Source organism: Microcebus murinus, chromosome 8 (genome assembly GCF_040939455.1).
Source record: "Microcebus murinus isolate Inina chromosome 8, M.murinus_Inina_mat1.0, whole genome shotgun sequence".
Lineage (NCBI taxonomy): Eukaryota > Metazoa > Chordata > Mammalia > Primates > Cheirogaleidae > Microcebus > Microcebus murinus.
Genome location: NC_134111.1, coordinates 104,582,783 through 104,606,262, shown reverse-complemented (window position 1 = coordinate 104,606,262; position 23,480 = coordinate 104,582,783). Strand labels below are relative to the sequence as shown.

At 36.1% G+C, this 23,480-nt stretch overlaps 1 protein-coding gene across 5 annotated transcripts in view; it reads right to left on the bottom strand.

The window, feature by feature from the left end:
- The window catches only part of RBM44 (RNA binding motif protein 44), a 44,256-nt gene extending 21,211 nt beyond the window's left edge, over positions 1-23,045 (bottom strand). For 2 of the 5 annotated variants that reach the window (XM_012755725.3, XM_076006095.1), the window contains exons 1-10: positions 22,932-23,045; positions 12,220-12,310; positions 7,947-9,556; positions 7,606-7,664; positions 6,264-6,437; positions 5,648-5,831; positions 5,541-5,563; positions 5,075-5,159; positions 3,249-3,363; positions 2,398-2,526 (exon numbers count right to left, since the gene is read on the bottom strand). In XM_012755725.3, the coding sequence (XP_012611179.1) occupies positions 2,398-2,526; positions 3,249-3,363; positions 5,075-5,159; positions 5,541-5,563; positions 5,648-5,831; positions 6,264-6,437; positions 7,606-7,664; positions 7,947-9,556; positions 12,220-12,292 (2,452 nt within the window). In that variant the 5' untranslated portion in view covers positions 12,293-12,310; positions 22,932-23,045. Of the gene's footprint in view, positions 1-2,397; positions 2,527-3,248; positions 3,364-5,074; positions 5,160-5,540; positions 5,564-5,647; positions 5,832-6,263; positions 6,438-7,605; positions 7,665-7,946; positions 9,557-12,219; positions 12,311-19,703; positions 19,776-22,931 lie in introns of all 5 variants that reach the window. The other 3 variants (XM_076006096.1, XM_076006098.1, XM_076006097.1) reach the window with 3 other exon arrangements.
- Between the last annotated feature and the right edge of the window lie 435 nt (positions 23,046-23,480).

Below are 23,480 nucleotides of genomic sequence, written 5' to 3'. Positions count from 1 at the left end.
ATGGTTTATTTTTACTATCACAAAGCTTATTATAAGGTTATCAGCAAATATCAGCATGACTAGACTGAAGACCAAAAGCCTGCAGTATAGTGTTAAGATTTCTGGGCCTTAATCATATCATCTTAAATATAAATGGGTTGGATTAGTTGGTATTAAGTCTCTCATAGCTCAAATGAATAAATTACATCTAAACGGAGTAATTAGTTACACCAGTCCCTTGGTATCCCTGGGGGATTTGGTTCTAGGACTCCATACCAAAATCCAAGGATGCTCAAGTCCCTTATATAAAATGGTATGGTATTTGCATATAATCTACACACATCCTTCTGTATACTTTAAATTATCTCTAGATTACTTATAATACCTAATATATTGTAAATTCTATGTAAATAGTTGTTATGCTGTATTGTTTAGAAAATAATGACAAGAAAGTTGGTTGAATTCATGAATACAGAACCCATAGGCTGACTGTACATCATGACTAAAAGAGTCTGTCATTTGTCCCTGGTTCAGAGAAGTGCTATAGGAATATTGGATGTATATAGGATCTTATTAACTCCTTAGTGTTAATGCTGGCTAGAGCTAGTGGTTTGAGAGATCTCTTTACACACATTCCTTTGCTGGGGAAACATCACACCAAGAAAACCTTTCAATCAGACAAATATCAACAGCAGATATTTTACAGCTTGTGATAATATTAAGAGCACATAAGAAAAAAGAGACAAATTACTTGAGTTAGACGGCATAATTTTGGAAATCACAAATATTAGGATTATAAATTTTTTCTTGTTTGGCAAATTCAAAATTCTTGGACTGCAATCTCATAGTCAATATTGTAAAGGGAACATGGTCTGAAATTTTAAAAAATTCACTAAATTGAGATTTGAATTACTAGCAAATCCTATACCTGGCACATAGGAAGTACGCAAATACTATTGAATGAATCCATGAGTACTTTTACTTATGTTTTAATAATTTTTAAATAATGGGAAATTTGTAAACTTTACTTTTTTCATTAATAATAGTAATAAGAGTAGCCTAACACTTATTGAATGCTTTGCTCCAGGCAATATGCTAAGCACGTCATGTACATCATCTCACATGATTCTCCCAATGGCCCCATAAGGTAGCTATTATTATTATTATTTCCATTTTACAGATGGTAATACTGAGGTCATAGGAGTTTAGGTCACAAATTTGTTAAGTATTAGTGCTAGAATTCAGGCAGAGTCTTTCATCTTTAGGTAATTAATACCTCACCTTCTTCATTAACTTACTTCATTTAATTTGTTAATCTCTTTGGATTATAAATGTATTCTACAGAGAAAATAGTGAAACTACCTAGCTTTACATTTTTATATTGCAGTGAAAAAGAAGAGATATAAAACAGTAAAAGAGTCAGAGGGTATACATTACACCTATCACCTAACCTTTCACTAATTCAATACAAAATATCTAGTGAATACTCTACGGGCTGCATGCTGTACTTGGCAGTGAACAAAAATCCCTGATCTTGCTGAGCTGGTATGTTAAGGGTGGGAAGGCAGTCAACCTAGTAATCAATCAAGTATCAAGTAAGTAAAACATACAGTATTGTGACAAGTGATATGGAGAAAAATAATAATGCAAGGAAAGGAAAAATAGTTACAATAAAATCAGATGATATAATACCATTATTTTAAGTTGTATATATGTATTAAATATATGCATAAAGAAATGCATTGAAGTGGTCACTAAAATATTCATAGTGTTTACTGTAGGTTGGAGAAACTTCAGATAATTTTAACTTTCTTATATTTTCATATTTTATTTAAAAATTTTAATAAGCCATTATTTATACAAGCAGAATAAAAACAATGCTAATATGGAAAATTTTAAAAACCACAGAAATATACAGATAAAAATAAAGGAAGGTAGCATAATTATCATAAGAAATGATAGAATAATCACAGGCACTAGAGAAAATTCTAACTATTATAAGCATTTCAAGACTATCTAAAGATGAAAATATTCCTGAAATAGATGAAATTACTAAAGTGAGGGAAAGCAAATAGTTTTCATCACTAACACCAATTTGATAGATTAGTACTGGTTACCTGATGAAAACTGAGAAGTTGGTTTTGTTTACCAGGTAACCACATCAGGAAAGTGTTCAATGAGGGCTCAGAGGAAAAGAATGCAGGTTTATCTACTAACTAAATCTTGGATTTAAGCTTTTAGCAATTTTCTGCTCTTTAAAAAATTGACCTCCAACCGGCCAATTTCTCATTTTGTATAAAGAAAAACCACAAACAGGAATATTATATTAAAACAGCTCAGTCACCCAACACAACACAGAAGCAGGTAAGCATTATTTTACAAATAGGTTAGGATTTCTTAGTAAATTGTTAAACCAACCTAATGTAAACTTCGGATTCCATCTATCTTGTTCTATTTGATTTTCTTGTATTCCTGAGAAGTCAACTCCTGTCAGGTTTTCTTTAGCATCAAACCAGTCTTGACTTATTTCTTGGTAATTTCTACAGTCTAATAAATTGAAAACAATGAGCTATGAATTACCTATAATGCTTAACCCTCTGAAAAGTTATGTAAAAAACTTGATGAATCACTATGATTACTTGTTTTATATATAAATCTAAAGATGAATATCAGCAAAATAAGAGAACCAAGAATAAAGATTCTGTGAGAAGGGATTTCATTTCAGCAGTCCCCAAATAAAAAGTTCTTTTCAGTTTGAGTGAAACTGAAAACTGTTCCTAGTTTCCCTTTAATGGGAAACTGCTTCCTAGTTTCCCTTTAATGAATACTAATTCCCAGTTTATGGAAACTGTTACTTTTATCTTTATATATAGAATAACAGAAAACTTTAAAAGGACTAAATAGTGCTGCAACTCTTTATATATCATTAAAATTAATGATCTTTTTGGAATGACCATAATCTCTTTTCATAGAGGACAAAACTAAAAAATGCAGATAATTTACATAAATACAATTAGACACAAAGTTTTCATATTGAAAACATGAAGAATAAAAATCCATATTATTATACAGCATCATCAGATATATTAGGTGACTTTAAAGAAAAGTCAAGCAAAAATAATAAGAACATACTTAACATTCACAATCAGAATGATGCCATTTTAGTCAATTAAAAATATTTATTTTGATTTAATGAATAAACACTAGACATATTTTAAACCTTGTTTGTTTTCTGGCAACTATAAAAGATAATATACTTTTATACTAACCTTTATCATCAAGTTTCAGTTGATCAAAGTCTACATTTATATCACCATTTTTTAAACAATCTTTTTTGGGTGATATATCTGGTATATGATGACTATTGTCAGGTAACAAAGATATCTGAGGATTAAGATAATAAAAACAATAAGGACTAACAATTATTGTGCTCTTACTATGTGACAGGCACTCTTCACTGGCATTATTTGGCCCTTACAATAATGAACGCTATGAAAGTAAAACCATCAGTTGACTTTACAGATGGGAAAAATGAACTAAGAAACTTATTATGCCAAGTCACAGTTAACAAGAATTAGGATTTGAATCCAGTCGGTGTATAGTTACTATGTGTTAACACTAGTATTTTGCAAAATGTGACATATACATACCAGAAGTACTTGAGATAATTTTTGGAGGTATATATAAATATTGGTAACATTAACCTTTAACAATTACATGGTTAATTTAGTGTATGCTTATGTTTATCTTTTATTTATGGGAAGTAATATTTCTTTCCTATATGTAACAGTGAATTATTCTTTACACTAAAATTTTTATAAAAAGGAGAGTCATTTAAAGAAAAATACAGAATAACTAACATTATAGGTGATATAAGGCTATGGTAAATTGTGAAGATGGTACATGAATAGCTGAAATATAGAAATACTATATTACACTATACTGGCTTTCATGCATAACTGGTTAACTTAATGAGACAAGGACTAAAATGTAATCCCAACTTAAAATAGATATTGTTTTATAACCAAAACTAAGATTATAAAAATTATATCTGCATCTTCTACTTTTAAAAATTTATTGTTCTCCCTAAATAAGCAGGTTATACTATTGGTACCATTACAATGAAAATAAAACCCTTAAGAAGCATCATATAGTACTAAATAGACAAATTGTTTAAGCAAAGTATTAATATGTAAGACATTTAAGTACATAAAAATCTAGTTATGAATCTTAATTCTTTGTGGATAACTGAGTTTTAAAAAAAGAATTTAACAATAGAATAATTTGTTAAAGCAATTTATTTTTTACCATTCATGTTAGTAGAAAGAAACATACATTAATCAAATATTTCCCTTTGGACTTGGGACTCCATCTTCGGGGATTTAAGACCACTCAAATAATGAAACCTTAAGGTTATGACCAAAGTCAGAAAAGCAGAAATAATCTTCAGCTTTCCTATCCCATTGCCTCCTCAATTGATAATGGAATGTAACTTATGCTACTATAACACTTTATAATTTGTGGGATGTTCTTACATAGATTAAATCATCTTTCTTGATTGTCATCTGATCAAGATTTCCTTGGGGGAACAAGACAGAATGAGAAAACCTATGAGAGGCATTTAAAAACTATTTTCATCATTTCAACAAAAGAGAAATTAAAACTTTGCCCTGCTCCAAACAAATGGAATATTACTTTATTCTACCTCATGAGATGAAGGTGCAAGATACTAGTTTTAACTATACTCACTCAACTTGATGGTGGCTATATATCATGGATTTGTCTGGGATAGTCCAGATTTATACCTATTGCTGTAGTGAATGATTAACATTACTCTCTTTCATCCTCAAAAGTCTACTGATTTCATGATAAATTATATGTTTACCCTACTCAACATATATTGCTGATATCTGTTTGATTAGGACTGGACTTAAATACACCATTATGTTTCTTCTAATTAGTTATATCCTTCAAATGGTAGTATACAAAGTAAGCTAATTGAGTGAAAAGAAGGATGTCGGAGTCTCTGAAAATTATAGTTTATGTAAGCCATAAAATTAAAGATTTATACAGATGAACTTTCTAAAAATCTTACTTGAGAGAGTGTCTTTTTTAGGTTCGATGAAACATCAACATCCTGAGCACTTTGATTATCTATTTCAGAATCTGCTCCTGAAAAGCTAAAAAGATAAACACTTCAGAAGGAATAAGATCTAAAGTTTGATAGCAGACTATAGTTAACAATGTATTTTATATTTCAAAATAGCTAGAAGAGAGGACTTGAAATGTTCCCAACACAGAAATAATAAATATTAAATATATGCGGTGATGGATATCCTAAATATCCTGAACTTTATTATTATACATCTAGTGCATGTAACAAAATATTACATGAATCCTCTATAAATATGTACAAATATTACTATCAGTAGAAAAGATAAACACTTCATTAAAGAATTCATCAATGTTTTAAATAGGGACCAAAACAGAAAATTTAAAGTTAACTGGATTAAGTGATTTTAAAGATTTAATGAGTTCTAAATTAGATGAAATCAACTCACACATGTGATTCTTCTTTCATCAGCTGTAAAGACAGAAAAGAAAAATCTCTGTTTAAAATGTTTTCTAAATAAAGTAAAATTTTTATTCCTAAAACATATATACATACCCTGGAAGCAAAAGTAGAGAAGGTAGATAACAATTTTGATTCTACTGACAGTGGAGGCAGCTCTTCCAGTGGTATGCCCTTGTGTATTTTTTCTTTCAAACTCTCATATCTAACTTTTAAGTCTCCCAAAAGAGATAGTAGTGCCGATCCTAATTCCTTCTTAGCAGAATTACTTGATAAATTCCTGTTTAAAATTTAAATTCAAAAAACTATTTAGGCCCAACTCATCCATTTAACACTAATATGAATATATTAGTTCTAACTCTCTAGATCTTAAAATTTTTTTTTCTTTCAAATGTTGACCAAAAGAAAGTGAACCACAATTAGTGTGTTTTTCTTAGGGCAGTACAAACAACTCTTAATGTATAAACTCGAGAGAATGTGGTAGAATGTCATGCAAAAACCCCCTGACTTCATCCTTACTTGGACTTTATATAAAGTTCAAACATTACTTTTTCTAGGAAAAGTCTATTACCCCTAAGTCAGCTAACAAGCCCAGTTACAATTAACCCCTCATTCTGCCCTTCAAAATTGAAAATTAAAAACATTTTCCAGAATAAAATTAAAAGTAGTGATATATTTCTTAAAAAAATACAGATTTAAAATCAATAAACACCTATTTAATCCCTCCCTATTTTCCATTACAAGTTTGTAAATATCACAACAATGACGATGACACATCTGATAGTGAACATTTAAAAGCTGCAGCTCTGCTTTCATGGCTCTCTGCATTATTTTCTGACAGCACACTGACGGCAAATTCTCCATCTCTTTAAAAAGTTGAAATTCCCTTTAAAATAAAAGAAAGGATCAGGTAAGATTCCAAACATTTTTCTATAGTAATGACAGGCCTCTAGAAACATTTTAAATTTCTTGCAATTCCCTGTCAAGTTTAAATTGATTCTACTCAAGATAGACAGGCTATAGGAACACATAACAGCTTCAGAAAACAAGGACATCAAGAATCACAACTAAATATATTCTTTCTAGAAGTCAAGGAAGTAAACGATTCTCAAATTCATACTTTCTTTTACCAAAAAAGGATTCCAATCTAAGGTAATAACTTTATCCAGAATCAATGTATTTTTCAACCTAAATCAAACTCTGGCCAAGATTTTTTTTAAGTCATAAGCATTTTGGATAGAAATTGTTCTTAAACATATTATCTTTTTAATAGAAAATATTTTACATTTTTTGTAGTAATTAAGAGTAATTAACCTAAGCAAATATTTTGCTGTGCTATTACAATATATCAAAAAGCCCCAAGTCACTACAGTGAGTGTTAATGCTATTGGAAGTCTACCCTTGTTTCCAGTTGCCACTTTCAGCTGTTCTCAATACTTCTGCTTCTGGAAACCAACTCCTCCATTTAATTTTATAGAGTTGAGATGCCACAATAAACTCCTTAGAAGAATGAATGAATGAATGAATGAATGAAGGAAAAAGTAAATGACCTCAGAACATTATAACTAACTTGGCTTCTTAGACGCCTCCCTGTTTCTCTCCCTTACCACTTCCTGGTTCTTCATTGTGTTCTGAATTATAAGGGTACTTAATAAATGCAAAGCAAATTATATAATAAATTAAAATCAACATTCAAATGCACCAGTGAAAGTAGCTATTTACCTCTTCAAATTTATGACATTTTCAAAAAATACTTTTTGCTTTTGTCTACCGGGGAATAAAATGAATGAAAATGGAAAATTAAATCAGTATGAGTTAGGGTTGAACAGGTAAGATGCTGTGAGTTTCTGAAGAAATTGAGACTGAAATCTCAATAAATGAAGAGCTTTAATATTCTATATTATTTATTTGTTTGAAGGCAAACGGCTGAAGCAGATGATTTCTTAAGGTCCCTTTTAGCTAGTATTTTGTATGGTTAAATATTCTACACAGAAAACAATTATTATTTCAATTTCCCCCCCACACGTATCTCCAAGTGCATACATCTGACCTACCTCTCAGGATATTTCTTTAAGTCTGTGATATCAGATGTTTTTCTTAATTCCAGGGAATCCTGAAAATGATTTTAAATTAAATTATAAATATATGACAAATAACATATGGTCTATCTGGAGTTCCAAACTAGTATTAATAAAATGTAAAATTCAACTTCTAGTGGACTTTGTGGCAATAGCAGCCAGGAGAAGATAGAGCTGGTAATAATCTATACACCCTTTCCCCTCATCTAACATTTTCTCATAAGCCTCAATATAATCAATGAACCAAAAACATTTATGTTAGCATATACTGTCTCTTTATAAAGTCAAATAAAATTTTGTAATCATATTGATTTTACCTTATTTAGAAAATTTCCGTTAGGTTTTAAACTGTCAACTGAGGGAGAGTTTCCTGATCCTTTTATCATAGCCACCTGAGCATCTACACAGTCTTGACTGCATGACCACTCTGTATTACAAGCCACACTTCTTTGTTGCTCACTCTGCCATTCACCAGGCCGTTTTTTATTCATCATTGTAATCTCTGTGTTGCTCGATGTAGATACTACAGAAGATCTTGCACTTGTTGCCCTGCTTGTTGTGAAACAAGCCCTAAAATCAGCGCTAACATCTACAGTCTGATTAATTGTGACTGGACAACTTGCTGCATCTGTCACTGATTTAGGATTTATTCCTGCCATACTGTCAAAGCATGTTTTATTTGTGGCATTGCTACTGGCAACTTTTGGGGAGCTACCTTCTTCTTTTGCCTGAGTATCTCTGACTGTATCCCTTGGTAGTGTAATAGAAAAACCTAAGGCTGGGTCAGGGGTGTTTTGTAGGCTTTTATAATGTGAATATTCACAGGAAGAAATTACTGAATCATCAAAAACAGAGGTCCAGGAAGTTTGACAATCTTTACAGGGTTGTAGTAATGTCTCTAAAGCTTTGTCTTGTGGTAATGCACTAGAATTTTTAAGGTGCTGTAATATTTTGTTCTCAACAATTGTATTTCCACAAAAATCTTTACTTTCAGTTATTTGAGATTTTGTTTTTTCAGTGTAAATTTTAGTTTTTAATGCTTTTTGAGGGTTCAAGAAACCACTCTTAGATTGAGATTCCTGGTTTCCAAGAGAACTGCTTCTTAGTATACAGTCATCAAATACTGTGTGGTACATTAAATTAGTCTCTTGTTCCTTACACCTTTCATGCTTTGGTTCATAATATTCTCTTAACATGACAGAATTCTGAAATTTGGAGATATGAGGTGAATCTTCTTCTCCATAAACATCAAGTGAATCTAAAGAAAAGATGGAACCACTTTCCAACTTAACATGATTATCTTCTAGATTGCTAGCACATTTAACTTCATAACCCGACTTTCTTAATTCAACAACTTCCAGATTAGATATACTTAATGTTTTTGTATGATCAAAAGATAAATGATTATTTATATATTCTTGTTCTTCTGCACTGTGATATTCCTGCTGTGAGTCTTCATCTGTATCATGCTTTTGCATATCTTCAGCAGTTTCTTTATATTCACCATCTGAAATCTTGTAGATTCTTTCGAAGTCAACAGTCTTATTACCTTGATGTTCTAAAATATCAAGAAACATCTCCTTTCTTTTCTGCATTTCAGGATCTAATTCTGAACTTAAAAGAATAAGACTTTCATGCTTTAGTTTTGACTCTGAATAATGAATAGAGTATGTTTCATTTAAGGAAGCATAGTTAGTACTGTCTTCAAACTCACTTGACGGAGACTGAGTACTCTCTCTGTTAGTATCTTGACTCACTGAAAAAGATGGGTCCAATAAATCTATTTTGTCAATATTGCCAATTTCTTTGTCATTAGCTCTTTGCTCTAGTGCCAAGGAATCCCAGTCATCATCAGGAAAAGTCAATTTGACTGCATTACAGCCATTCGAAGATAACAAATTTTCTTTCTTAGTTTTAGAAGGTTTTTCTGATTAAAAAAAAAGATAAAATGTTAAAAACAGCAACATTATATAAATAGTAAAAAAAAAACCTACATACCTTCTGCTCCAAGCTTTTCCCAGTACACAAATACTTTTTATATTACCCATGACAAATATCCTTTATAAGTAGCTGTTACAGACTGAACTGTGTTCCCCCACAATTCCCAAATTCATATACTGAAGCTCTAATCCACAATGTGATGATATTTGGAGGTGGGGCCTTTGGGAGGTAATTACGTTTAGATGATGAGTACCCTTGTAAGAGATAGGAGAGAGCATGCTTCCCCTCTCTCATGTGAAGACACAGCAAGAATGCAGCCACCTACAAGCCAGGAAGAGATCCCTCACCAGAACCTGACCATAGGGGCACCCTGATCTCAGACTTCCAGCCTCCAGAACTATGAGAAAATAAGCTTCTGTTGTTTTAGCCACTCAGTCTATGGTATTTTGTTATGGTTGCCTGAGAAGACTAAGATAGCCAAGATTGCTCTGCTTGAATTTTCAATGGCAAGGAGTTGACTATTTATAGGGCAGCCACTCAGTTTGTAGGCAGGCCTAATAAGAAACTTTTTTCTTATAAAATTATTTAATAAATCTGAGTGCCTCCTAGTGCCAGCCCTAGGCATTGTAAAAACAAAGGAAAAGAAACATGAGTGCTGTCTTCAAATGCTTATGGATTTTCTAAGAGTCACAGATAGGCACACAAAAATGGACTAAAGATAAAAGTGCTGACAGAGTTGTGCTGACACAGCACGTAAATGCTTGAGAAGTAGTAGATTTCAGAGAAACTTTCTATTTAAAAAGTGTTTTGAGGCTGGGCGCGGTGGCTCACGCCTGTAATCCTAGCACTCTGGGAGGCCGAGGCGGGCGGATTGCTCAAGGTCAGGAGTTCAAAACCAGCCTGAGTGAGACCCCGTCTCTACCATAAAAATAGAAAGAAATTAATTGGCCAACTAATATATATAATATAAAAATCAGCCGGGCATGGTGGCTCGTGCCTGTAGTCCCAGCTACTTGGGAGGCTGGGCAGGAGGATCACTTGAGCCCAGGAGTTTGAGGTTGCTGTGAGCTAGGCTGATGCCACGGCACTCACTCTAGCCTAGGCAAGAAAGCGAGACTCTGTCTCAAAAAAAAAAAAAAAAAAAAAAAAAGTGTTTTGAAACAGAAATGACTTGGTCTTTTATGACTTCTGGGTTTTGTGTCTTTGGCCTTCCCTACCAAATTATAAAAAAATTCTCCTATATTTTAATTCTACATGTTTCTGTATGTTTAACACTTAGCCTTTCTACATTATGTAGAATTTATTTTTCTCTCTAGCATGAGGTAGGAATCTAACTTAATTTCCTTCCAAAATGGATGGTCAATTGTCCTAACACCATTTGCTAAATAATCTATTGTTTTCCTTCTGAGTTGAAACAGCATCTTTATCATATTCTGAAATCTGTTTCATAATTTTCTAAGAGTCTATTTCTATTTATTCTGTTTCATTATCTTTTGTGTAACAGTATTATATTGTTTTAATTATTATAGTATCACATATTTATATCTGGTAGGTTAAGCGTCTTACTTTTTTATTTATTTTACATTCTCTCCCCCAAATAAAATTTTTTAAACTCATTTTTTGGGAAACATTTTGAATTGGGTGAAAAATCCTATTGCTATTTACTGGGAAAGAGAGAACCATTATCATATTCAATCTCCAACCACCTTTCTCTAATTTCAACATGTAATGTATCAATAGAAAGTACACTGTTTGTTCTATCAGGGTTCCTGGCTGATGTCTTTATTGTATAATATATCATTGTATAATACTTTACCACTTTTAAATGGCCCTCTTTATCTTCTTATAATGCTGTTTGCATCAATTATACTATATTAATACTATCATCCCAGATTTTTAAGTTCATTTGTTTCTTAACTTGCCTACCCTTTTATTTTAAACCTTTCTTTCCTGTTTTAAATGTGTCTCATGAACAATATAGGATGGAGTTTCGTTTTAACCTAGAATATTTCTTAATAGTTTAAACCACAAGCCAGGCAAGGTGGTGTGTGTCTAAATTCCCAGCTACTCGAGATACTGAGGTGGGAGGATCCCTTGAGCTGCAGTGAGCCATGATTGCACCACTGCACTCCAGTCTGGGAGACAGAGCGAGACACCATCTTAAAAAAAAAATAAAATCGTTTAAGCACATATATTCATGGGCACATAAAGTTTAGTCACTTGCTTTTTATGTTCTTGGTATTTCTTATTTTCTTTCTACCATTAGCAAAAAGACATTTCAGATTTATGGGAAGAAAAAAACATATATAACTTGTTAGGCAGCAGAAGGCAACATGCCCACTTTCCACCTATTACCCAAATGCAACTGTACCTGTCAATAGTTCTGGAAAGCCTGGCTGGACAGAAACCCTGCTTCCTGCTCACCTTCCCCTCCCTAAAGCTTCCCTTTCCCTGAAAGGTCTTGCCTACACTGCCCATATCCACCAAAAATCACCTCAGTGAATTTGCCCAGTTAAAAACACACTGAATCTCACTACCTCATGGGAGGAAGGCTTAAAAAGTACCAACATTGGAAGGGGAACTGTTTGACATAATTACATTTATAACCCCTTCCCACCCAGAATAAAGGCAACTGCCCTGGATCCTCACCTTTTTGGAGGTTTCCTCCATTACTGTGGTAGCCTTTATCAGAAGCTGCTTCCACCACTGCACTGGCCTGCATCACTCAAGGGTATGTAGTCTAGAAAAGGTATAAATATTAAACTATTGTTATACTTGACATCATATTCTTAAAAAACTATTAGAAATACAAGAAGAATGGGATAGAGTAGCAGTTATAGTTAAAGATTCTGGTATCAGAGGGCTAATAAATCAAACTGGTAGGACATATGAGTAACTTTTAAAAAAGCATGAATGGACAGTGACATAGAGAACAAGGACATTCTTTTAAAATTTATAAGGAGCATCTAAGAAACCACCAATGTGTTAGGTCACCAAAAAAAGTCAAAAACCAAAAAACAGAATCTTAAAGACTATAATGTGACCCTATTTATGTCAAATCTAGATAAAAAATATTTTCAAAACAAATTGTACAATTATTAAAAACTAGTGACATGGTATATCCATACAATGGAGTATGTTTCAGCAAAAGGAACTACTGACACATTACCTCATAGATTAATCTCAAAAACATTATGCTGAATGAAAGCCAGACAAAAGAGGTTACATACTGCATGATTCCATTTAAATAAAATGTCCAGAAAAAGCAAATTTATGGAGAAAGTAGGTTAGTGGCCGCCTGGAATGGAAGAGGAGGTGGGAAAAGAAATTAACTATAAAGGAGCATAAGGGATCCTATTTGGATGACATAAATGTTTTAAAACTGATCTATGGTGTGATTTTGCACCACTTGATAAAGTTACTAAAAAAGTCATTGCAATGAGTAAAATATACCTCAATAAAGCTATTTAGATGAGGAAGCCCAAGCTAGTCACTAAAAGGAAAACCAAGACACTGCAATGGATACATGAATAGTCCCAAAGGACACCGATAGGATAAATGTTCAGGCAACTCACAAAATCATTTTGAGCCTCTTATCCCTACTTATCTTTACTGTCCATACTTCCAAAAAGCTGAAGTATGTTCAATTGAAATCTAGTGATCAGGTATTAGAAAGGTTCCTGATGAGTTTGGAAAAAAAAGTTGACTTTAATTCTCAATGAACTATTTCAATAAACAATCCTGAAAAAAATCATCCAAGTTCACTCTACTCTCACTGTTCTATAATACTATGAGAAGACATTATAAAGCAGAAGATCTCATTCCATGCAAACAGCCTATCTCGCTTTGAATCCTGACTTTGGTGTTGCATAAGCAACGTGGTTTTAATAACTGAAAATAATTAATGATAATAAGAACAAAGACTACCAAAACCTATGGGACATGGTCAAAGTTACCACCAAAAGCAGCCATAGATTTAGAGGCTTGTTATTAAATAAAACTGGAATTAGCCGTCAACTCAAGAATCTAGAAAAGAACTAAACATAAACCAAAAAGGTGGAGCATACAATTAGTTAAGGCAAAAACAGAAGTGACCAATTTAAAAACAGTAAAAATAGCATCTAAAAGACAACAGAAGCAGATAAATACCAGACAAATCTAAGAGAGGACTAAAACAAAAATTAGTAATGAGAAAAGAAGCATTTTAACAAGAGACAAAGAAGTACTAAGATGCCATTTCATATATACCTCTGATGGATAACTTGAAAACAAAAAAAATGCAATTTTCTAGGAAAACAAATTTTTAAAAAGACTCAGAAAAACAGGTGAACAGAGAATCAACCATAGAAAGAACTGAAAAAGCTAAAGATATATCCTGTAACAATTCTTATCAAACCTTCTTTGAACAAAGAGAAATAGTGACAGGCTACTTTAAAAACTAAGCTGGGCATGCTGGCAGGTGCCTGTAGTCCCAGCTACTAGGGAAGCTGAGGTGGGAGGATCATTTGAACCCAGGAGTGCAAAACTGCCATAAAAACAAAAACCCTAAAACAATAAATAAAGCATTGAAGGGATAAGGGAATACTGATTTACGGGGTATGTATTGATATGTGTAAGAAGGAGAGGTTTTCACTTTGTATTATTTATTTATTTGAGACAGAGTTTCATTCTGTTGCCTGGGCTAGAATGCAGTGGCATCATCATAGCTCACTATAACCTCAAACTCCTGGGCTCAAGCAACCTTCCTGGCTCAGCCTCCCAAGTAGCTAAGACTACAGGTGCACACCACCACACCCAGCTAAATTTTTTTATTTTCTGGGATTATAGGCATGAGCCACTGTGCCCAGCCAGGTTTGCACTTCAAATAAGGTAGTCCAGGAACACTTCTCTGATAAGGTGAGACTTGAAAAAACTGGAGGAGAGGAAGAGAGTCATGTGGGTATCTAACCAGTCAGGAGGCTACTGTAATAATCTAGGCAAGAGATAGTGATGGCCAGGACCACAGTACCTGCAGCAGAGGAGGTAAGAACTGATTAAATCCTGGATCTATTTAGGTTAGAACTGAAAGGATTTGTTTTTGTTCAAATGGATATGAATGCGAGAAACACATTAATTCTGAGATATATATTACACATTCAAATAGAAATACAGAGGTCTGGAAATCAGTGATGTTAACTAGAGCTGCACTGTCCAGTAGCCACATGTGGCTATTAAGCACTTGAAATGTGGCTAATCTGAATTGAGATGTACTGTAAATGTAAAACACACACCAGATTTCAAAGACTTAATATGAAAAAATATACAAAATCTCATAATTTCATTACATGTTGATATATATGTGATATACTAGGTTAAATAGAACATATTAAAATTAATTCTACCCATATCTTTTAACCTTTCTAAATGTGGCTACTAGAAAATATAAAGTCATATATATTGCTTATATTTCCACTAGATAACACTGATCTAGTTAGTGATGTAAATTTGGGATTCATTAGAATGGAGATTTAAGTCTATGAACTTGAATATAATCACCTACTGACTGTAGAAACAGACAAGAGACTCAAGGATTAAGGACTAAGGCATTCCAAAGTTGAAAGGTTGAAGAGATGAAGAGGAACCAACAAAGAGACTGAGAAGGAAGAGTTATGTGTAGCAGGAGAAAAACCAGTAGATGTAGATATGGAACAGTGGCAAACAACAGAAGAGGGTGTGTAAAGGAGGAGGGGATGATTATCACAGATGAAGACTGGAACTCATCACGGGATGTGGTGGCAAAACTAATTTGGTCAAATGATGGGAATGAATGCCTATTTGGAGTAGATTCACAAGAACTGGAGACAATGAGTACACACAATCCATTCAAAATGTTTTTGCTATAAAGGGAAATAAGGAGATGTGAAAGGGGGTTCAAGAAAAATTAAAAAATTTCTTTGAAACAATAAGAACCAAGGATAAAATTAAACAAAATGTTAAACTAAGGAAATTATTTCAAACAAGGAGGTCATAGACCTAATGCATAAAGTGTTCCTGCAAACTAGTAATATGACAAAAATATATAAAAGCTATGTTTGGACAACTCCTAAGACTTGTAGAGTCAAATATATTTTAAAAACATGGATTAATGCATTATTATCAAAAATAGGAATTAAAATGGATGGACTTTTACCTATCAAATTGGCAAAGACAGATCATATGTTGTACTATTAAGGGTGATGAAATGGACACTCATACACAATGACAATTCAAATTCTCCTAACCCCTTTAAATATAATGGAATACCTATCATGCAGCTTATAAAAACAAAAGAGATAGATCTTTATTTACTAATATGGAACAGTTTATAAAATACTGAGGATTTTTAGAAGTACTTTCCTTTATGGAATTTCAGTTAAACCCATGTTATTAGACCTTTTCAATATCCATCACATCTCTTTGCTTCTGTATTTTTCCATCCTTTGTCTTCCCCATGCTTCAGTCTGGACGGTGTCTTAACCTTCCATTTCACAAATTCTTTCTACAGTTCTAACTAATTCTGATGTGGAATCCGTCTATTAAGTTTCTAAGTTTGTTTACCAGAATTTTCCAGTTCTAGAATTTTACCCAGTTTTTTCCAAGTCTGTTATGCCATTTTTAATGTTGTCTAGTTTGTGGTAAAGTTTTTAACATTAGCTGTTCTTTCCTAAAAGATAGAAAATATAGTTGTTTTACAGTCTGTATTTAATAATTCCATTAAGTGGAATCCCTGTGGATCTGTTTGTATTGTCTATTGTTTTCTGGCTCATGATGTCATTTTGGGTTCCTAATTATGTTTTGATTAAGTGCTAGACCCTGTATTTGATAAGTTGTGCACATAAATAATTTGAAGCCAAGGATGATGTCACTTTTCCTCAGAGAATTTTTGTTTGCTTACCGCCAGGTGCCCCAGGGAATTAGTTATCTGGAATCTCTTTATTCTGACCAAAATTTGAGATTTCTCTAGACTACTCAGATAACTATAGTCTAAGGAAGGGCTGGTTTCCTTTACAATTCTAGGACACAGCCCTTTGGGATCCAATCCTAGTAAAGCACATTGGAAGGGGTAGATTACCTGGCTTCCACCTTTGACAGACCAAGGACTCTGATTTTTGTCCTTTTATTGCCAGGAGGTTGTCAAAAGCATAGCGTACTCTCCATTATTTCTTCTAAATTATAACAGAGAGTAGGCTATGCTTTTCAAGGCAGAAGTTGTTCCTAATGCTAGGCTTACTTCTCAGGGTTACCATCCTTTCCCAGGTTGTGGCCTGGTGATTTCTCCTTATCTGGCCAGTTCTTAGATCAGGCATCCTCAAACTACGGCCCGAGGGCCACATGCGGGTGTTTCTGCCCATTTGTTTTTTTACTTCAAAATATGATATGTGCAGTGTGCATAGGAATTTGTTCATAGTTTTTTTAAAACTATAGTCCGGTCCTCCAACGGTCTGAGGGACAGTGAACTGTCCCCCTGTTTGAAAAGTTTGAGGACCCCTGTCTTAGATGCTTTAAAGAAGACTTTTTTTTTTTGAGACAGAGTCTTGCTTTGTTGCCCAGGCTAGAGTGAGTGCCATGGTGTCAGCCTAGCTCACAGCAACCTCAAACTCCTTGGGCTCAAGCAATCCTACTGCCTCAGCCTCCCAAGTAGCTGAGACTACAGGCATTCGCCACCATGCCCGGCTAATTTTTTGTATATATATTAGTTGGCCAATTAATTTCTTTCTATTTATAGTAGAGATGGGGTCTCACTCTTGCTCAGGCTGGTTTCGAACTCCTGACCTCAAGCAATCCGCCCGCCTCGGCCTCCCAGAGAGCTAGGATTACAGGCATGAGCCACCGCGCCCGGCCTAAAGAAGATTTTAAAAATATTTTTCTAGGCTTTTGAATTGTCTTCAATGGGTAGGAGGTCTAATTACTTAGCTTGCCATTATCATTACTTTTAAAAGTTTAAATACAGTTCTTATGTGACACAAGTAAAATCTCTTGATTTAAAGATTAACTATTTAATGATTTGTTTTTAGAATATTAACTAAGTTTACTTATAAACAAAAATAGGCATTTTAGAGAATTTATGAAAATGATTTAACAATCTTACAAAATTGAGAAATATTAAAAAGTAAACAGTATGGCAGCAACAGTGAGACTCAAACAACTTCATCTGATAAATTCTATAACTCAGATGGACATACTTCCTTGAAAGCCACAACCTTCCAAGATGGATACAGGAAGAAATAAATCATATGAACCGTTCCGTCTCTTAAGAAAATTAAATCTGTAATTAAAAATTTCCCCTGCTCAAGGAAAATGCCAGGCATAGATGGTTTCATTGAAATCCATCAATCAATTATGGTAGAAATAAAGTCAGAATTCAATCTTAACTAACTCCTTTAGTGAAGTGAGGAAGAGTGAAGACTTCTCAGTATGTTTCACAGACCCACCATAATGTTGATACCAAAACCTGAAAAGAACATTCCAAGAAAATAAAAGCAATACCTTTTATACACAGACTATTATAAGCTAAATTAATCTTTACAAAGCAAAAATAGGCTAATCTATCTCGATCAGGTGGAGTTTACCCGATGAAGATCACCTCCAAAATTTGTAAATCAATGTTATTCATCACAGTAAAAGAATGGAGAAAAATCACATTATCATTTCAATAGATGCAAAAAAAAAAGAATTTTGATAACATTTGTTAAAACTCAAAACCCATTCATAACAAAAACCTCTCAGCAAATCATGAATAGTAGGAAACTTCCTCAATCTAATAATGGCTATCTACAAGAAAAACCCCAAAACCTATAGCCAATATCACATTGGGTAGTGAAATGATGAATAATTTGTCAAAAACAATAAATCTGTTCTCTCACCCCTTATATTTATTATACCAGAAGTCCTAGCCAGTGCCATAAAGGAAAAGAGGTAAAACTGTATTTATTCACAGGTCACATCATAATGTACAGAGAAAAAACAGATATACAAAGAAATTATCAGACTAAGTCAATTTAGTAAGGATGAAGGATACAAAGGTCAATATACAAAAAAATCAACTATATTTCTATATTCTAGCAATAATTATAAAATGAAAATTTAGAATAGTACCTACCATTTATAACAACAAAATATTTCGTGATTAAAGGTAATACAATATGTGCAAGACTTCTATATTAAAAATTACAAAACACTGATGAAATTGAGGAACTAAAATAAATGGAGAGCTATACCACGTTTACAGACCAAGAGACTCAATATTGCTAAGATCTGTTTTTTTTAGAAGTTGACAAATTGACAAATTAATTGCAAGTTAATATGGAAACACAACGAACCTATAATAATGAAAACAATCTAGAAGTTAGATGACATATATTTCAATTATAAAGCTACCGCTATTGATAGTATAGTATGTCAGATTAAAAGATTAATGTAACAGGCTGGGCGCCGTGGCTCATGCCTATAATCCTAGCACTCTGGGAGGCCGAGGCGGGCGGATTGCTCGAGGTCAGGAGTTCAAAACCAGCCTGAGCAAGAGCGAGACTCCATCTCTACTATAAACGGAAAGAAATTAATTGGCCAACTAATATATCTAGAAAAAAAATTAGCCAGGCATGGTGGCGCATGCCTGGAGTCCCAGCTACTTGGAAGGCTGAGGCAGGAGAATCGCTTGAGCCCAGGAGTTTGAGGTTGCTGTGAGCTAGGGTGATGCCACGGCACTCACTCTAGCCTAGGCAACAAAGTGAGACTCTCTCTCAAAAAAAAAAAAAGATAATGTAACAAATTATGAGTCCAGAAAGAGAGCTGCATGTATATGGTCACTTAGTTTTTGAGAAGGTCATAATTTCAATTCAATGTGGAAAAGAAGGCATAAGGCATATTCAATAAATGGTACTGGCACACCTAGATTTTACAATGTAGTTTTTTTCTAGAGGAAAATTAATGCCTAGATCTGTATCTCACACTACACTCAGTAATAAAAGCAAGATGAGTCTAAATGTGAAAAACAAACCTATCACATTTTTCAAAACACAGGAGAATATATTTATGATTTGGTGGTGGGCAAAGACTTATCAGCTAGAACACTAAGGCATTAATTTAAAAGTTGCTGATTTCCTGGTGGCTCATACCTGTAATCTCAGCACTTTGGGAAGCCCAGGTGGGAGTTCAAGACCAGCCTGGGTAATAGTGAGACCCCATCTCTACAAAAAGTAAAAAAATAAAATAAAATTAGCCAAGCATGGTGGCAGGCACCTGTAGTCCCAGCTACTCAGGGGCCTGAGGCAGGAGGATTGCTTGAGCCCAGCAGTTTGAGGTTGCAGTGAGCTATGATGATGCCACTTCACTCTAGCCTGAGCAACAGAGGGAGACCCTGTCTTGGAAAAGAAAAGTTGTTGATTTTGATTCAGAAAAATTAAACTTCTGCTCACCAAAAGATATTAAAAAAATGATAACACAAGCCAAACACTGGGAGAAAATATTCACTCTCCATATCCAACAGAAGGCTCTTATTCAGATTATGTAAAGAACTTGCAAAAATAGATTTTTAAAAAAATATTAAAGGGAAAAATTCAAGCATTTATTTCATCAACACACACAGAACATATGAATGGCTCCCATGTGTATGAAAAAGTGCTCCACATCATTAATCATCAGGGAAATGCAAATTTAAACCACCCAAGGTGCCACTTCACGTTAGAATAGCTTAAAAAAAAAAGTCCGATAGCACCCAATATTGGTGAGGATGTGGACAATGTGGGACTCAACACATTGCTAGAGGGAATACAAATTGTTAAAACCATTTTGGAAAACTGTCTGGAAATTTCCAATGATGTTAAACATATACCTATCCTATTACCAAGCAAGTACATTTCCATTTTCAGGAATGAATGCCTTTCTCTGGAGAATCATTCTTTGATATATTATTCAACAGTGACTGAACCTCTATTATTTGCTAAATGTTCAGGACATACAGGTGATCAGTCTCTGCTTGTATGAAGCATAATAGGCATACAATTTCCAAAAGTGGGGTGAGAGGAGGAGAAGGAAGCATATAAATCTTATTATTTCAAGAGTACCTTTCTTGAAACTTACCCGACATAACAATCACTTGGGGTGCTCAATAAAAACACAGATTTAACAGTGTAAGGGTTATTGAAGGCCTTTAAGAATGTCATTTAAACAGATGTGAAAGATGAGCAAGTGGGAGCCGCAGGAGGAAGGACTCCTTTAGTATTGATTTTGACAGAAAGGGTAAGGAAAGGAGGAATGATATAGAATGAGATATGTCTTTTATATAAAAATGAAATAATCATCATTGATTTATATTCACTGAACTAGGAAACTACACAGCGAAACAATTTTCTGTTTTTAATGTTATTTTGCTTTTGGGTGAGTAGCAATGGAGATGATGAGTTCATTTTTATACATAAGCTCTAGGTGCCTATAATACATACACAGATGTGAAGCTTAGTAATTAGCTAAACTGAAGTATTCGACCCCAAATGTACATATATATGTATGTATGCATTTATTTATTTACTTTTTGAGACAGGGTCTGGTTGTCACCCAGGCTAGAGTGCAGTGGTGTCATCACAGTTCACTGGATCTCAAACTCCTGAGCTCAAGCAATCCTCTTGCCTTAGCCTCTGAAGTAGCTGGGACTACATGTCTATGTTTATGTAATTTAACAAAAAATTTTTGGAGACAGGGTCTTGCTCTTAAATAAACATTTCTCCAAAGACATACAAATGGCCAAGAAACACATGAAAATATATCACAGTCACAAGGGAAATGCAAAGCACAACAAGATACCACTTCACACCCACTAGCATGGCAATAATAATAATGGATAAGAAGTGTTGGCAAGGATATGGAGAATTCAAAACTCCCATCCGTTGCTGGTAGCAATGTAAAATGTTGTGGCCACTTTGGAAGACAGTCTGCCAGTCCCTCATAAAGTAAAATACAGAATGACCACATGACCCAGCAATTCCACATCTATACACATACCCACTTTTATTGTTCTTGGAGTTCTCACTTTCCAAACTAGCTCCTCCAGTGTTCTCAATCCCAGTGAATGGTACCACCTGAACCGAGCCAGAAATTGTAGGACACTCCCTTGACACGCCCCTCATCCTCACCGGGTCTTGTCAATTTAACACTCGACTCTCACAGCTATCATGGCAATAATCTCCCACTTGGCCAAAATACCATGTTTCCCTGAAAATAAGACCTACCCATAAAATAAACCCTAGCAGGATTTCTAAGCATGTGCGCAACAGAAGCCCCACCCCGAAAATAAGCCCTAGTGGCGGGCTGCACAACCCATGCATGTCGCTGGGGAGTGGCAAAGACGACGAGCAGCCCTTCTCACCTGCCCCGTGAGAGCTCTAGTGCTCGACCTGAGAGACTGGGGCCAGTGGTTCTAAAGGAAACAGAGTCGCAAGGCATTCAGGACGGGATTCCGGCTTTGGAGAGTGACGATGATGTTCCAGAAGACGCGACTTAACTCTATTTGAATAAATGTGGATTGTTGTACCGTACTTAAAAAAAAAAAAAAAAACAACAAAAAACCCACATCCCTTGAGAATAAGCCCTCGGGTGTCTTCTTCAGGAAAAACACATACAAGACCCTGTCTTATTTTCGGGGAAACACGGCACTGTTTGCAAAATGCTTATCGGACCACGTCACACTGCACTGCCTAAAACTCAGCAAAGGGCTGTCACTGCTTCCAGATTAACATCTCAGTGAGTGAGACCCCGCGGCGGGCTGGACCCTGCGTTAAAGCCGGCACTCCCGTCTTCCAGGCACACACCGGCCTTTGCGTTTCCGTCCGCAAGCCGGGCCGCGTGCGTGCTCCCGCCTGCCCGCACGGCCCGCCCAACCCTTAGCCCCCGCTCAGCCCTCATCTCGAACACCCACGTGTTTAGGGAAACCTGCCCGGCCCTGCGGCCCACGCTCGGGTTGGGGCTCGACCTCCCTTCTCGGCCCGGCGGTCCGGGCCTGCTGCGGCTTGGTGCGGGCACGCACGGGAGCCGGGCCCCGTCCTGCGGGGGCGGTAACTGCCTCGGAAAGGCAGGCTCGGGCTTAGCTGGGCAAGCCTCTGGGGCGCAGGTCGCTGTGCACCCGCGAACCCGAGCGGGAAGAGCCCGCTTGGAGCCGCGCGGAGGTCCCGGAAGCCCGTGGCCGCGTGGGGCACGCGCACGGCCGCGTCCCTCCCGCACCTGGCCGGCCTCGCCCCGCCGCCGTTGGGCGTCCCGCGTGCCCCGCCGGCTGTTAGCCGGCCACGCAGGGGTTCGCCGTCCCCGACCTGCTCACGCCCAGCGGCCGCGTCCCGCCTCGCTGCCCAGCTTACCGCCCCGCGTCCACGCCCGTCGCCCCCGGGAGCCGCGCCGCCGCCGCCGCCACACGCCCTACGTCCACCCCGCACAGCCGCCTCAGGGCTAATGGCGCTCCGATCGCTGCCGCGGCGCCCGTTGGGTAACGGCTCCCGGCGGCCCGCCCACCGCCTGACGAAGAGCGCTCCTATTGGTCCTCATGAACAGGGCGACACCGTGATTGGCCCGGTATTCGAGCGCCAAAGCGCGGGATGGAGGCCGCCTGTTTGGAGTTTGCACGTTTGGCGGGAGAAGAGCGTTTGCGTCCGCGGGCCGAGCGCGCGGGCAGAGACACCTGCGAAGGTTTTCCTGCTCTGCAGCCCAGGACCCTCATCCGGACCGCGCGGCTCTGCAAAGCCACCGTGTGACAATGCTGGGACGTGCTCAGGCCAAACTGCCCGCATCTGGGACCCGGCGGGCCGCAGCCCTCAGTGGCCGGAGGGGGCCTGGCCTGCTTCCTTGCGGGGCTGTGTCCAGCGCGGCGTGCGCCCTCGTAGTGTTGACGAGCTTGTCCTTTGACCCTTAGC